Source organism: Sander vitreus, chromosome 17, assembly GCF_031162955.1.
Source record: "Sander vitreus isolate 19-12246 chromosome 17, sanVit1, whole genome shotgun sequence".
Lineage (NCBI taxonomy): Eukaryota > Metazoa > Chordata > Actinopteri > Perciformes > Percidae > Sander > Sander vitreus.
In genome coordinates, this window is record NC_135871.1 from 7557347 (window position 1) to 7572439 (window position 15093).

A 15093-nucleotide genomic window follows, 5' to 3' on the forward strand; every position below is an offset into this window, starting at 1 on the left:
ATACTCTGCGACCCTGATAGACTACACAAATCTGCTCTTTTTAAATGGGCTAACATTATCTGGAGTGCTGCTCTCTGGAGCATCATCCCAGATTCATATCCCGGCCGGGAAAGAGGCATTAATCACCGGGCAAAACTTTTCTCATCTGCCCCCTCCCACCCGCACCTCCTTTCTCTCTACATCACTCCCCTCATCCCTCTCACGCTGTGCCATGCCAGGTTTGTTTTGTGGTTTGCTTTGCTTGTCCTGCTAAAACGCAGAACAATACTTTTGCTGTAATCATTTTTAAATGGCGTTGCGCCTCAATCAGTGTAATTGGTTTTAGATCATCTCTGGAAAGGGAAAAGTTGCAAACCTGAGACATGAAGATGTTTGTGTGTGTGTGTGTGTGTGTGTGTGTGTGTGTGTGTGTGTGTGTGTGTGTGTGTGTGTGTGTGTGTGTGTGTGTGTGAATGCATATGTTTGTGAGTATGTCTAGGGTGGCTCGGGGTGGGGAATCCTGCAGTGTGTGAAAGAGACGGAAATTGGGGGGAAGTGTGTGAAGGGGGCCGTATCCATCTGTTTTGCATATATTTGCGGAGGCGGTCGTCGGAGCATGGTTGACAGATGAGTGGGGAGTGCGGGGATGACACACGGGCGGTCGTGCTCTTTATTACTATATCAGCACAGCTATGCTCAGCTCCCCTCTGATAACACACAACGCCGGAACCAGGAAACTGAACACAGCGGAGTGAGCAGAGAATTGCTCCGCGGGACACGGCAGACACAACGAGGACTTTCTCCTTTTCAACCATTTGAATTTTTTTTTTGACTGATTTGTCTTCAAATCAGCCATGTGTCCCCTGGATTTTCTTGAAGCAGAAGAAAAAAAAAAAAAAAAAATTGGACTCTAAAACAAAAAGATACATCGAAAATGAAATGGCTTTTGAAAAAGCCATTAAAAAAAGCAGGAAAAAGAAATCTCTTTTTTTGTATGAATTATTATCTGAAGTTTGGCATTGTAGAACAGAACGAGACTCAGTGGTTCAGATATGTCAGAAGATTTCTTGTTTGAGGAAAAAGAAACCAAAACTCATTTGATGATTATTTTTTTTCCCAGCTTTATTAAACCTGCATAATGCATAAAATGCGAAAGAGCTGTGTGTTCATGTGTCATGACACATCTCCCCCCCCCCCTCTTACTGCGATATCTGTCAGCTGTCTCAGCAGAAAGCACCATCAGTCAGTCAAGTGTGCTTATCACATTACCCACCTCAGGAAAATAGTCCTGTGGAAACTTCTCCTTCTCCAGCGAGGGTGTGCTTTCTAGTGTCTCTGAGTAGGTTTCCTTCCCTACAACCTTCTTGAATTTCTTGGCTAAAGTGGAGATGGAGAGGAAACGGACGGAGGTAGAAAGAGAGGGGAGAGGGGGGAGGAGGGGGAGAAACAGAGCAAGGAAAAGGCAGAAAGACTTGTTACAAACATGGCAGGTTAATCTTTTTGGGAGACCCCATATGTGTGAGTCTGAATCTCCTGATACAATTAGAGCTCACTCAAAGCCAGAGCAACTTTGGCTTCGTCAGACAACTGCACCACCTGCTGGTCAGAATGAAGAAGATCTGTATTCAGCTGGAGAGGTCACAACACTGGTCAAATAAAAAATAAAAAATAAAACGATTTTGGTCTCACAGGAGGACTGCTGAAGTTTGTGAACAATGACTCTGAACATCCAGATCCCTCTGTATTTACCATAACATAAAGATGAAATAACTGGGCATACCAGTTCCTCTTCCTTTTGACTTTGTACAATTGGGCTGGGCCATATGGAGAAAATCTGATATTCTTGACTAAATACATCAATGTTGATATCGCGGCGATATTGTAGGGTTGATAATTGGTGCTTTCACAAAATATTCACACAATGAGAGTTTAGATAAATAATCATCGGTAATGTGGATACAATGACTAAGTGGGTAAAGGCGAATAATAGAACAGCTAGAACAGTCCAGAAAATCATCCCTTCACTGTAATGTAGCCTTTAACACTTACGTCATATTACGATATCCAAAATCTATACGATATCTAGTTTCATAACACGATATCGATATAATATCGATATTTGCCCAGCCCTATTGTACAGTATAGACAACACCTAATAAACTACTTTAACGTAGATTTTCTTTAGGGCTTTATTACGTGGTATCGGATCGGTGCATAAACTCCAGTACTTCCCGATACCGATACCAGCATTTCAGGCAGTATCGGAGGCAATACCGATACTGTTATCGGTATCGGAACATCTCTAGTTTCAGTGTCCTGGTATTGTGCACGCTGGTTCACTGTCACAGCTTACTGGGACACTTGAATAGAACGGAGCTAATTATCAGTTACGCCGGTGCTTTTCCTGCTATCACAAGTCAAGATGTCTGCTGGGAAAAAGGCCTATGACAAAAGGCACAAAGCCACACAGAATGTACAGTAGTTTATGTAATTCAGACTTGACATCAAACCTTTAAAGTGTGTGTGTGTGTGTGTGTGTGTGTGTGTGTGTGTGTGTGTGTGTGTGTGTGTGTGTGTGTGTGTGTGTGTGTGTGTACATGGGGAGTGGTCCTCTCCCCTCTTGACCCCTCCCCTGCCTTCGCCCTGTCCTTCACTGGGGTAACTGGTGCTTATGCTGACTTGGGTCTAATGGGAAGCGAGGCGCCTCCACATCTATATCCCTTCTTTAATTAGCGCGGCCGCCGGACCCCGGGGCCCTCTGACACCGCAGCCTGATGAGACCGCCGTAACTGTCCAATAACCCGCCACACACCATTACTGTAGGCCCGAAATCTTATGAATTAAATCCTAATATTAATAAGCATTACCATTCTGTCCCCCCCCCCCCTTACATTATCCTCAAAGCCAATCTTAGCTTGCTGCTTTTTGATGGAAGCGGGAATAGCCTGCAAATGGTTGTGTGTGATACGCAGGGGTGGGATGAGGGGCCACGGTGTGAGGATTTCACTTCGACACAGTGGTCGTGGTGGGGACAGAATGTGGAAGTGTGTTGGAGGGGAGGAGGAGGGTGGTACTCACCTTTGAAATCAAACTGGTGGACGTTTTTCAAAGAGTCGTGGATAAAGTAGAAACTTCCGAGAGCCTGCAAGAGAAAATAGTATTTTGTGAGACTGGAAACATTCAAGTGATTCCATACTTTTTCAAGATATTTATTTCTTTACTGGATCTGGTTTCGGTCGAGATGCATCACTTCACAGATGAGGATTCTCCACATTACCGGTGAAATAAAACCACATATTTCACACCATTTTTGCCAAATTATCCAACCTGTTCAAGAGCTACAATTCATCCCATTAGTTCTGTGGTTTCCAAGAACCCTTCTCATAGCCCTTTCACAATGTTGAGTGTGCAAAGGATTGACCCGATGTGAGAATGCTTGACTAATTAACTGGGCTTAAAGTACAGAGCCTCACTCTTCAACACACTCCACAGCACACTTCCCACAGCTCCGCTCAATGGGGAGCCCCAAACACTACACACCATCAACTACACAACAACAGGTGCAACGTGCTCTCAGTACAGTACCCTCAGTGCTGTCTCTGCACACCCCATTCTCTGGCTCAGAGTCTTCTAATGTGGCGAGTCAACAATTTGAGCTTTCAAAGGACACATTCAGATGGACTTTTGAATGAGCAAAGATCAACTTCAATAGGCTTAAAATCTTAATTTTCCCTGTGAACAATCAGGAAAACTTTCCCAGTCGGTGGACAAGCCAATCCAAGTCTGTGGGAAGAAGTGAGAGTCGTGCAGAGGGGGGATTTGATGCGGTTCACAGTCCACTACACTGCTTTCTGTTGCCCTCTTTTACATTTAGGGCAAATGGAGGCAAAGCTCAAGCTCAATCCCCTGTGTCTTTGAGATAGCAGACCTTTGGCTCGGGATAATTCGGAGTCTCCTTTCTGCCCTCGAAGAGAGAGGCAGAGGGCGGTGAGTAACTTTTACTACAAAGACCAGAGCAACCAAATTAAACCATAAGAGAGGGGAAATGGCAAAAGACAAAGATAGACAGAATACAGTGAAGATGCAAGGTAGGAGACAATGGGAGGTAAGACTCAGGTACAGTAAAAGAAAGAGCAGTGACGAAGTGGGCTTAGAGGGGTGTGATCAAAAGGAGGAGACATCTGTAGAAGAAAAAAAAAAGGCTCGAGGCGTGAAGAAGGATTTAATCTGGAGGGTTTTCCTGTGTTTTCCTATTGAAGCCGGGTGCAGACGCCTCTCTCCGGCGAGAGTTTGGGCCCAGCCCGGCCCGGCCTCTGCATTATTTATGAGCGCCGGCACATCTTGAGATTAAACATTTGCTGATTTGTCAAAAGCACAAACATGAGGTCCTGCCCATCTCCTTGACATAGAAGTTCAGCCGACGGAAAACGCTGTCGCACATTTAATTGATGAGAACAGCGGCTGGTGACCCGAGCCCCCCTGCCGCGCTCCCCTCCCGCCCTCCCTCATTCCTTCTCCTGCTCTGACGGAGGACAGAGGAAAAGAGGGAAGAGGGAGGTGGGGTTGCGAGTATAAGAGGGGAAGGCGTTGGGCGAAGGCAGGACTCAAGGTTACAGCTTCCCATTGCGAGAGGGACGGCTTCCAGGAAGGCCCCCCCATACGCACATATGTGCTCACTTGTCTTTATGTTCTCTTTCACCTTAAGGTGCCAACGACAGACTTGGAGACAGAGATGGATCGGAGAGAACAGGCCGAGGGAGGGAAAACCGTGCTATTTGTCAAAATGGTGCCACTACGCTAACTGCTGCTGTTTGTGTAAAGATTTCAGTGGGCAGTCAAGTGAAAATGACTATTTTGAAATATGACACACGGGAAATGATGGAGATAAAATGATATATTTCGCATTATTAGAAATGAAATAGAAGAACTGCAATTTCTCTGGAGAGTCAAAGTACTACCGCTGAAACGATTAGTCGAATGATTGATTAGTTGATGGACAGAAAATGAATAGACAAAAATCCTAATAACTGATTAATGGTAACAGATATGTGGTTTATGAAGAAAAAAACGTTAAAGATTCACAGCTGTTCCTAAAATGAGGATGAGGATTGTCTGCTATTCTCTGTTAGTATAGTATTGTAAATTGAATATATTTGACAAACAAAAAGCTAAATGTTTCACCTTGGGCTCTGGGAAATTGTGATGGACACTACTGACTGACTTTTCTCAAAACAAAATGATTCATCAATTAGTAGAAAAAAAATACTCGATTATGAAAATAATCATCCGCTGACCCCCCAAAACCCGATTAATGACCGCAGGGAGTCAGCCACTGTCTCTCTCTACAGGCCCTCAATGCCAACAAAAAAACCAAACTTAATATGACATCAAACAAATCGGCATGAATCAATTCTCAAATAAATGATAAACAACTATGCTTAAGTGGCTATCCGTGTAATCGCAAAGATCTACTTAACCCTCAACCCTAATAAATATTTATTTGGCATCGGGGTTCAGAAGCTAGCAGCTGCTGGGCTCCTTCTCCTCTCCTCTGCCTCCCTCCTGCACTCTTCATGAAGAAGCTATTATATTAGCAGGGCGCAATTAATCCATTTGTCTCCTTGCATGACAGGCTCAAAATATTCATTAGGGCTGGACTGCGCTGACAGGCCATGCTTATCTTTTACCAGTAGCTTTACAATGGTCTGTGTCAAGCGTATGTTTGTCACGTCCCTCTTTATTGATTAGCTGCCAGATTCACTTGAAATAATTAAAAGTATATTTTACATATTTATAAACCCCACTGCCACGACTGCTACTTAATTTTCCATTAGTAAAATGCAGTCTATTAAGTGCACCATGAGGGCTGTGGAGGGTGTGTGTGTGTGCGTGTGCGTGTGTGTGTGTGTGGGGAGTGGAAATGAGTAATCACCATAATTGTAGACAGAAAGACAATAACCGCGCCATAAAAGCTTGGGTTTTATGACTCGCTCTGGCAATGCTATCTCTTATCACGAGTTGTATTGGCAACGGTGCTCACAGATAGGGCCACACTAACACACTGTGCTCGGTGTGTGTGTGTGTGTGTGTGTGTGTGTGTGTGTGTGTGTTCATACAAGTGTGTAGTTGACATTTCCAAAACCCCAGCAGATATAGGCTGAACAAGTCCCAATAGACTGGCTGGTGGAAAATAGAGACTTGAGAGCTGCAGTACATAGCCTGCATACTTTGCTCCGCTGAATGCTTTATCGATACCAAGGGCTGCAAAAATTAGTTCCGGCCGATGACGAGAAGCAGGAATTCTGTGACCTCTGAATAGATTTTCTGCGTTTAATGTGAAAAATGAGCCATAAAGCAAACATAAAAGTAATAATTTCTCTTCAAGGTCTCACCTCCAATCTGTGCTAAGGGAGAGTGGCCAGTCCCGGGAGAGCTGACACATACACACTCCAGTGTCATCACAGTGTCACTGTACAACTTCCGAGGGTAATGTTCTGCTGTCCCCCAGACACTAGCAAAGTGCAGGCTCATGTGCATCCAATAAGGGGTTTTAATAGGAAAATAGATGATACACTCATAAAGAACAATGCTTACTCAAAAGATGTCGGTGTGTGTGGCCAGACATGATTGTTTTCATTAGGATATTATATTGTATATTACAATAGGAACTATTGTTCATTGTACGAGCACAAGTTAGTACCTCCCCTTCACAACATGCAAGTGAATGGTAATTCTCAGTAGGGCTGGGTACCGAATATAATACTTTTTAGGCACCGACCGAATTGCCTCTTTATTACCGAGTATCGTAAAATGCCTCGTCATTCAATACCCAATTTCAATACCATAGGAGTAAATCTCATCAGCAGCATTGAGCCAATCAGCAAGCAGCATGCTTCTACCAACATCTAATAATGTTTGTGATTGGCTGTCTAACGTTACACATCGTATAGACACGCAGGAAAAACTCCACGTTACGTACAGAGACGGGGCTCACGGAGTAAGAACTGAAAAATTAACGAAAAGACTTGTGCCAAAATGTGTAATATTGTAAATTCTTTTTGTTAAAATGAATGTTATAGAATTGGTATCGTTCAGGAACCGGTATCGAAATCCCGGTATTGTTATCGAAAATGTTTGAATGATACCCAGCCCTAATTCTCATTGTGGTCCTGTGATGAAGGCTTTATTAAAAAATGTTTACCAAAACGTGTCAGCATAAGAAGTTAGAGTGGTTCACTGAGGCCATAGTAGTGAGGGGGTTTTTTTGTGCCGTTTTTGGAGTGCTGCTATCCCACTTCAAAAGTATTTTTTTAATGTTGAAACTAGGGCTGCAACTAACGAGAACATTTTCATTGTCGATGAATCTGACGATTATTTTCTCGATTAATTGATTAGCGGTTTGGTTTCTAAAATGTTGACATCAGTGAAACATCAGTGTTTTCCAAAGCTCAAATGTCCTCAAATGTAATGGTTTGTCCACAACCCAACGAGATATTAAGTGTGCTGTCACAGAGGAGTGAAAAGAAAAAACTAGAAAATATTTACATTTAAGAAGCCGGAGTCAGAGAATTTGAACTTTTTTTCATTAACAATTACTCAAACCGATTATTCAAATAGCTGCTGATTAATTTAATAGCTGACAACTAATTGATTCATCTTTGCAGCTCTAGTTCATTAATTCATTCGGTCTCATTTGGAACTGGTACAGCTTTGTCAACATTGAGGCATGATTATGGTTTGTTAAAACTTGGGTCTTGTTTTTGTAGTTGTGGAGTTCATCCCGATCCATAATAATACGTTTGTACTGGGAACATGACTGCATGGAGACAATAAGTAGGAGCAGTAAAAGTACTCAAGTGTTCAAGTACAGGAGGCAGTAAGACGATCAGACAGGTTGTTAACAAGTCCCCAGCTAACCCACATTATCTAAACCACTTTATTTGGAGAGAGAAAAATGAATGTGAGAGCATCTGAAATGTTGGTTGTAATCCCTCATTGTACAGGAAGACTGTGTGTATGTCTGAGCTGATGTAGTCTATATCCACGACGTTCCACTTCCGAGATTGCTCCGTTGCCGCTGGGAATTTCGCCGGATCTTTTCAGCCGGATATGCGTTACCTTCCGCTTCATTTTAGTTGGCATTCTAAACTCCGGTGGATTTATGAGGACTATGGTTAACTGCTCCTCAGATCTCTGCAGGGGAAATCCAGACAGCTAGCTAGACTATCTGTCCATTCTGAGTTTTATGTTGCACGACTAAAACTATTTTTTGAACGTACACGTGTTCCACCAAAACAAGTTCCTTCCCGAAGCTCTTTTGCAGAGGCACCGGGGATCTGTCCGGCGCTTAGTGCCGCACGAGACGATTGTGATTGATTTAAAGAAAAGCCAATAAACCAGAGCACGTTTTTCTCCCATCCCAGAATGCTGTGTGGACTAGCCAGACCCTCCTCTACAGCGCTGTGGAGGATGGTCTGGCAAAGCTGATATGATTAGTTTAGTAATCCATTAGTTTACAACCTGTTTGATTGTCTGCCTGTATTCCCTTTAAGCAATGTTGACACATATTCCGAAATCTCAGAAATGAACTTGGTGAATGCAGTCTTCGTAGTACAGACAGAAGCATGAAAATAAGACCAGTTGTAATAATACAAAATTACCTATTAACAACACTTCCTTTAAAGTGATACAGTACTTGCGCCGTGGTCAGGGTTATCTCAGTGTTCCGGCTACGGGCCACTTCACAGAAATATCTCCTCAGGGTTTTCTGTGGCATTTCGCCCTTTAGACAGCAGAGACAAAATGGGCTGTTTTCCAGTTTATATCTCATTGCTCAGACATCCCTGGAGTCCCTTCATCTGTCAAACCCCGAGTGATGCCACACTTCCGACATAAACCTGCACATAGAAACATCACCGCGAAAAACAACTCACGAATGTACACACACGCACGCACGCGCAGTCCTATCGAAAAGGTCAATCAGATATGCTGTCATGAAGAAATGGTGTTGCGATATATCACAAACACATGTTATGTCAAAACAGCGAAGGGAAGTTGGCAGAGACATAAGCTCTGACTAATAGCTACATAATATCCTCATTAGTCACTAAGGACCAGCATTCATACATGGCTACATTCTAAACATCCTCCAACACAAAGTGTAAAGGTTCAGCACACAATAGAACAGCTTGCTATGTGCTCTGACAGCTACTGAATGTAAGAATCCACATATGTGTTTCAAGATTAGCACTCTATGTCCCAGCAAGGGACCCACTGATATGCAGGATCTGGGGCTAAAAGAGCACCTTCACAGGAGCCTCTCTGCACAAATTTCCAATACTGCACAAACAGCCTGTTTGTCATCCACGGCAAGGAAAACACCACGGCACTGAAGTGAGCAGCATAGAGATGGCTTGATTTTTCCGCTCAGAGATACAGAAGGAGAAGCCTTAGTATTTTCTACCCCTCTTGAGCCCACCGCCCACCAAGGGCTGCCAAATGTGTTTGCCAAGGCCCTCTCCCAGTGCCATTGATTGAGTATTCAGAGTATTGAGCCACAGTGTGTATTATTCATTGGCTGCCTGGATGGCCTGACTGGATACACAGACAAAACTCTCATTAAAACTTCCTCTGTCACTTCCTGTGATTTGAAAGCGCCCCGAGTGTTGGAGCCATCCGTCACGTCCTGAAGGAGCCCTTGTCTCTGGGGTGGTTGGGTGGGGGTGGGGGGGAGGGGGGGGGGGGGGGGCATAGGTAAGGGACAGAGGGAGGAAATTAGACAGTTCAAATACTAAAAGAAAACATGTCAACTTAAATGTACTTGTTTATTTCATAGTAATTAAGATTTAAGTTAAGTTTACTCTCCTTAATGCTTTTCCACTGTTCCCACTAGGGACCTTTATGAGCAAACCTTGCAAGATAATTGGTTTACATGGGAAAGCAGGACTAGTATTGATCCCTTACAATTAAAACAGAAAAAGCAGATCCAGACCACCTGAGCCTCATTTTGACAGGTATTGTGGCTAGAGTGGATAATACTGACTTATAGCATCAAAATACAGTATGGTCGGATGAGGCTCTTCATACTGCTCTTCAGACAGTAATAATGTTTGCATCTATAACATATGCTGACAAAACCAACAAGACTAAGAGTCTACGGCAGCCAACGTCAACTGGCGGCACGCGGGCCACATCCGGCCCGCCAAAGCGTTTAGTCTGGCCCGCAGAATAATTCAGAAAATGTGAACAGGAAAACATGCGTTCTGTTATTTAGCATTTCAAGCATTTACAGCAGGTAACATTACACAGGTAGAGCACAAACCCAGCCCCCTGTATTTGCAAGCTAAAATAAAAGCTGTCTGTTTGTAGTCTAACTGTTTATCTTAGTTTGCTGGGAATCTTGAAATTTGGACAAATTCTTGTACATTTAACTGCTGGCTGAACGAGCCATCCTCTCCGCTGGAGCGGTCAACCTATGGATGTATTATAAGACCAAAACAGATGCATGTGGCTACTTAATATGCACGTGAATGACGCGATCGTTATGTTTGCGTTCTTCATTGTTGATTATGATGATGGTTGTATTATTTTGCAACAGCATCGTTTCATTGCAAATGGGGCATACATGACGAATGCATAGCCTGCTTATCAGTCCATTCATCATTCACCATTACCTGACAACAGCCATTTCTTTCTGCAAGCACTTTCCACCAATCAGGACGCTGCATACTACAACCATGTTTCCCTAATCACAGACTTTAACCATCACTCCTCAGTGAACTGCCTCCTAGTCTGAGATCTTTTTCTAGTTAAAGAGCAAGTTATCATTATGGAGTTTCCATGTTTTTTAGGAGTTTGCTCACACTAATACATGTAAAAAAAATTAAATATAGCATTAATTCAGTAAGAAAGTGAAAATTTCAAACAAGAATGGGCGTATTAGGTATAAATACATTTTATTTTATTTAGCAGCTCTACAAGGCTGTAATAGGTATTGTACAGAAAACCAAATAGATAATAAAGTTAGACAGACAAAAAAGTATAACGTATAAGTATTTGACAAATTAAAATGTTGACCTGTTGATGAGCACAAATGTAAACCTGCTGGTGGCGCTAGAGGAAAACCCAGGGGATAACCAAAATCGTTAGGATTCATTTTCTGGGGACCATGAATTTCTGTACCAAACGTGGTGCCAATCCGTCTTGTAAATGTAGAGCTATTTCACTGAATAAGTGAACATCGCCAAATATATTGAATGTCTGTACAGAATATAATAGCAATCTTTTAAATAGTTGCAGAGGCATTTCACAAAAAAACTAAAATGTAAGACTCATGGTGGGATTATAGGAAAAGTTCGGGGAATATCAAAGTCATTAGGATTCAACCTCTGGGGACCATGAGAGTCTGCACAAAGTTTCATGGCAATCCACCCAACAGTTGTTCAAATATTTTAATCTGGACCAAAGTGATGGAGCGCTGACATTGCCATCCCAAAAACCACTGTATTTGTTATATACAGTATTTCCCAAACCCAATCTCCATCTATCTATTTATGGATTGTCTATTTCAAGTAAACCCACACTGCTGTATGGATCAGCGATATGATACCTGTATTTCTGCTCTGTAGACTGTGTTTCCGGGCTTCCACTTCATTATTCTAAAATCTCCCAGAATGCAGAGCGACATGCGCCTGTGATTGATCTCAAAACCACTGATTTTATTTTCTTTTGAGGAAAATATTATGGATGAGTCTAAACAAGGCATAATTGGCCAAAGCCACGGCAGCGCCTGACCTGCCAACAATCCAGACCCACTCCCAAGGTTGGCTGCCTCCCTGGGAAATATTGTGCATTAATTTCGTTTAGTCTCCCCTCCAACATTCAATGGTAGAAGTTAATTAAATTGCTTGTCCATTGTGTTCATCCACTTACAAAGTTAATGATATTGTGCCGGGGAATTAAAGAGCGTTTTATAAAGCGCACGGGATGGGAGCTGGCAGGCACTACATTGCCCAGTTGAACCCTGTCAGTCGGCGGGCTTCTGGACCCCCTAATTAGCGGTGAAATGGATGCTTCCATCTGCCAATTTCCTGCCATGCTCATCAGTCGTGCAGTCGCTCCTCTAACCTGCCCGGCAGAGGGGTCTAAAGCAATAAAACCATCACAGCAATGACATTCAAAAAAAAAAAAAAAAACACTCGTATACATAATATGACTCAGACTTTAAAAGAGCTTCTTTATAATGCCTGGGCTTTAGACCACATCATTGGCTTCTTCGGCATAATTCAGATGGAAGAGTTTGATAACTTTGTTAAAAATGTTGGATACATACAGTAATAGCACCTCGTTTCTATTTTCAGAGAGGGTGATTTGAATAAATGTCTTCTGATAAAGCAATAAGACAGAAATGTGGCGGGGCACATATCGATGTAATACATGCTGGATACTTTTAACTCCAGTCGTAATTAATGGATAACAATCAAAATTCAATTCAATGCATCATTTCTGCACAGTCCCCAATTTCCAGTGAGGTAGCAGTGGACCTGTCCACTACGGAGAATGATTAATGCTCATATATATTCCAGCTGCGTATTTACTAATACCATGTTGCTACTTCAGCAGCTTTTAACGAGGACATAAAAACAGGATCAAAGTAAATGGAATTACACCTGTGGGGCCTGTGCTGCTGTTGACCTCTTAAGGAGGCTGGGCAAAATGTCCTTTGCATGGCAGAACAGTCAGAATTCATAGTGAAAATGAATTAAATGAAGCCATGGTGAGGGCTTTTTGCTTGCAGCTTGACACACGTGCAACTAACGGTTGAACTGCATGCTCAAAAGCAGAAAACGGCTAAAGATGATGTCATCAGGCTTGTCTCTGTTTGGGTGTGAGACTTAAACATTTACAACACAATGCATGCATTACAAACTGGAGGTGTGGAGTTTGGAAGGAGCAGGCATTTAGGAGGCAGGGAGGATCTAATGAAAGATGCTTTTGAGTTGCATTATGGGAAGCGTAGGATCTTGTGTGTCTGGAGCTTGACCAATACTAGAGACAAAAAGCCAGAATATTTTGGCCTGTGCTGCTTCGATTTCATCCGTTCTGTTTTAAATCTGTCTTGTGAGTCCTTCAAGTTTATGGAAAAGCGATCCTAAATCACCCGAGTGCCTCTTTTACATCGAGCCAATTTTTTATCCAGAATTCTTGCCACATTTTTAAGACTACCCCTAGGCCAGACGTAGCATATCTACAGTACGGTATGCTTATTTTGGAAAATCTTCGACATGTTGCAGTTTCTTGATGTTACCTCATTTTAACTCAGAAATACTTAATACATTGTCATTGACTTAAGGGGTCAATCAGGACCTTGAATGCCAAGACGTCAGAGAGTACTCTGCTATGCATCTGGCTCTGGTGAACTGCTGTTGACTAGAGCAGTTTAATAAAGCAAGCAGAGCACTTTAAGGTCACCCATGATTTACACACAGCTATGTTAGGATTGTACTGTAATTTCATAATAAAGCTCAGGTCAAAAAACGGCAGTGCACAATTTAATCAAGACACAAGCCCAACTAGTACTAAAACAGAATGAAACATCCATTCAATGACACAAGAGTGAAGAGCAATATGTGGGACAATTATAGTTCTAAAGGGGAATTTTACAATGTCTGTCCCCGCTAACAAGGTCAACTTCTCAAGCCTAAGTGTATTAGACATCTGCAATTGGGCCTGAAAAGACCTTTCCTCTTTCTTCACAGGAAAAGAATCTTTTTGAAAGCAATCTCCAAATAAACCGTTGATCTTAGAGGCAGAATGGTAAATAACCACTTTCTTTAAATAACTACACTGTCTGGGCTTGACAAAATCATCGTTTTAAAAGGGGATATGAAGATGATGAATATTTGCCTTATGAGATTGTTCCCTAAAGATGAAAAATCAAAGTCTGAACAATTGAGGTAGCCATTAGTAATTAAAGTGACATTACCTCCTCTCTATTTTCTCCGGCCTCTGCCTGGTTGCCAGAGCCATTATTCAATTGTTTCGGATGCTGGGGGATAAAATGCCTTTAATATACTTATGCTCATTAATGTAAATCATATTTGGCTATGGATGTCCAATAATCAAAAAGAATATTTCAACTTGTAATTCCCCGCCTGTAAAAGTATTCCCATTAGGGGAAGAGGCCCATGCAAATGACAGGTCTTTGAGCTCATTGATTTTCTTTTCCTTTTTTTTTTTTCATGTCTGCATTTTGGAAAGGCCGCTAATGTTGTCATGGACTGTTCATCAATCTATATTATTATCTGATTTAATATTGCGCCTATTCATGTGGCCTCATTTGTGAAAGAACTGATTAAATTAGGATCATACAGGCTGAAAGGAGAATGGAAGCAATATCATTTTAACTGATCGCTGTGGTTGAATGAAGACTGTAAAGAAGATTAAAAAGTTTTTTATTGCACATACATAACTTGTTTACTTGCCTTTAATGACCACTTTTTAAACATTTGAAAGCATTTGTAGAGGTGACGCACATGTGCACACACACCTGTCAACATCTGGGGCAAAGTGACCAGTGACATAAGCAACTTTCGATGTCAAATAGTAGAGTAGAGTATTAGGCAAACTCAACTTTCCCTAAGGACACTGGCTGTCAGAGCTGTGATGTCAGCTGGAAAAGTAATCAGTCAGCTTCTGTCCAGAGGCAGCTTTGATTCGGTTCCTGTTCCACGCTGCCTTGTGGCTCGCTCATGTGGCCTTGTAATGACAAAGTGGCATCCTTGGCTGCCCAGTGAGATACAGCTCTATTGCAGAGGCCCATCATGAAATATATTAGTTTGCTGCATCTTAGTGGCATTACTTTGTGACTTGTGAGAAGAATTTATCAGGAAGGTCCTCATATCTCTGTATCAAGAGCCCTTCCTCCTCCCTTAGTACAAACACAACTCTTCCTAAATGAAGGCAACATCGTCTAGATCATGAGCCATCTTGTGAAACATCTATAATATATGACAGATTCCGCGGCACATGGACAATCGATGGCGGTCTACAGTATTTCCATGGGGCCAGAGGCTCGAGAGCGCTCTTCTGAAGATCAAGCTGAGAAGTCACCCC

The 15093-nt window shown here is 42.4% G+C and overlaps 1 protein-coding gene across 1 annotated transcript in view; it reads right to left on the reverse strand.

Annotated features, from left to right (window-relative positions):
- inpp5a (inositol polyphosphate-5-phosphatase A) overlaps nt 1–15093 on the reverse strand; it is a 177709-nt gene that overhangs the window by 66920 nt on the left and 95696 nt on the right. Inside the window, exons 5-6 of the mRNA XM_078273244.1 lie at nt 3058–3121; nt 1253–1356 (exon numbers count right to left, since the gene is read on the reverse strand). Coding sequence (XP_078129370.1) covers nt 1253–1356; nt 3058–3121 — 168 coding nt within the window. The remainder of the gene's footprint in view (nt 1–1252; nt 1357–3057; nt 3122–15093) is intronic.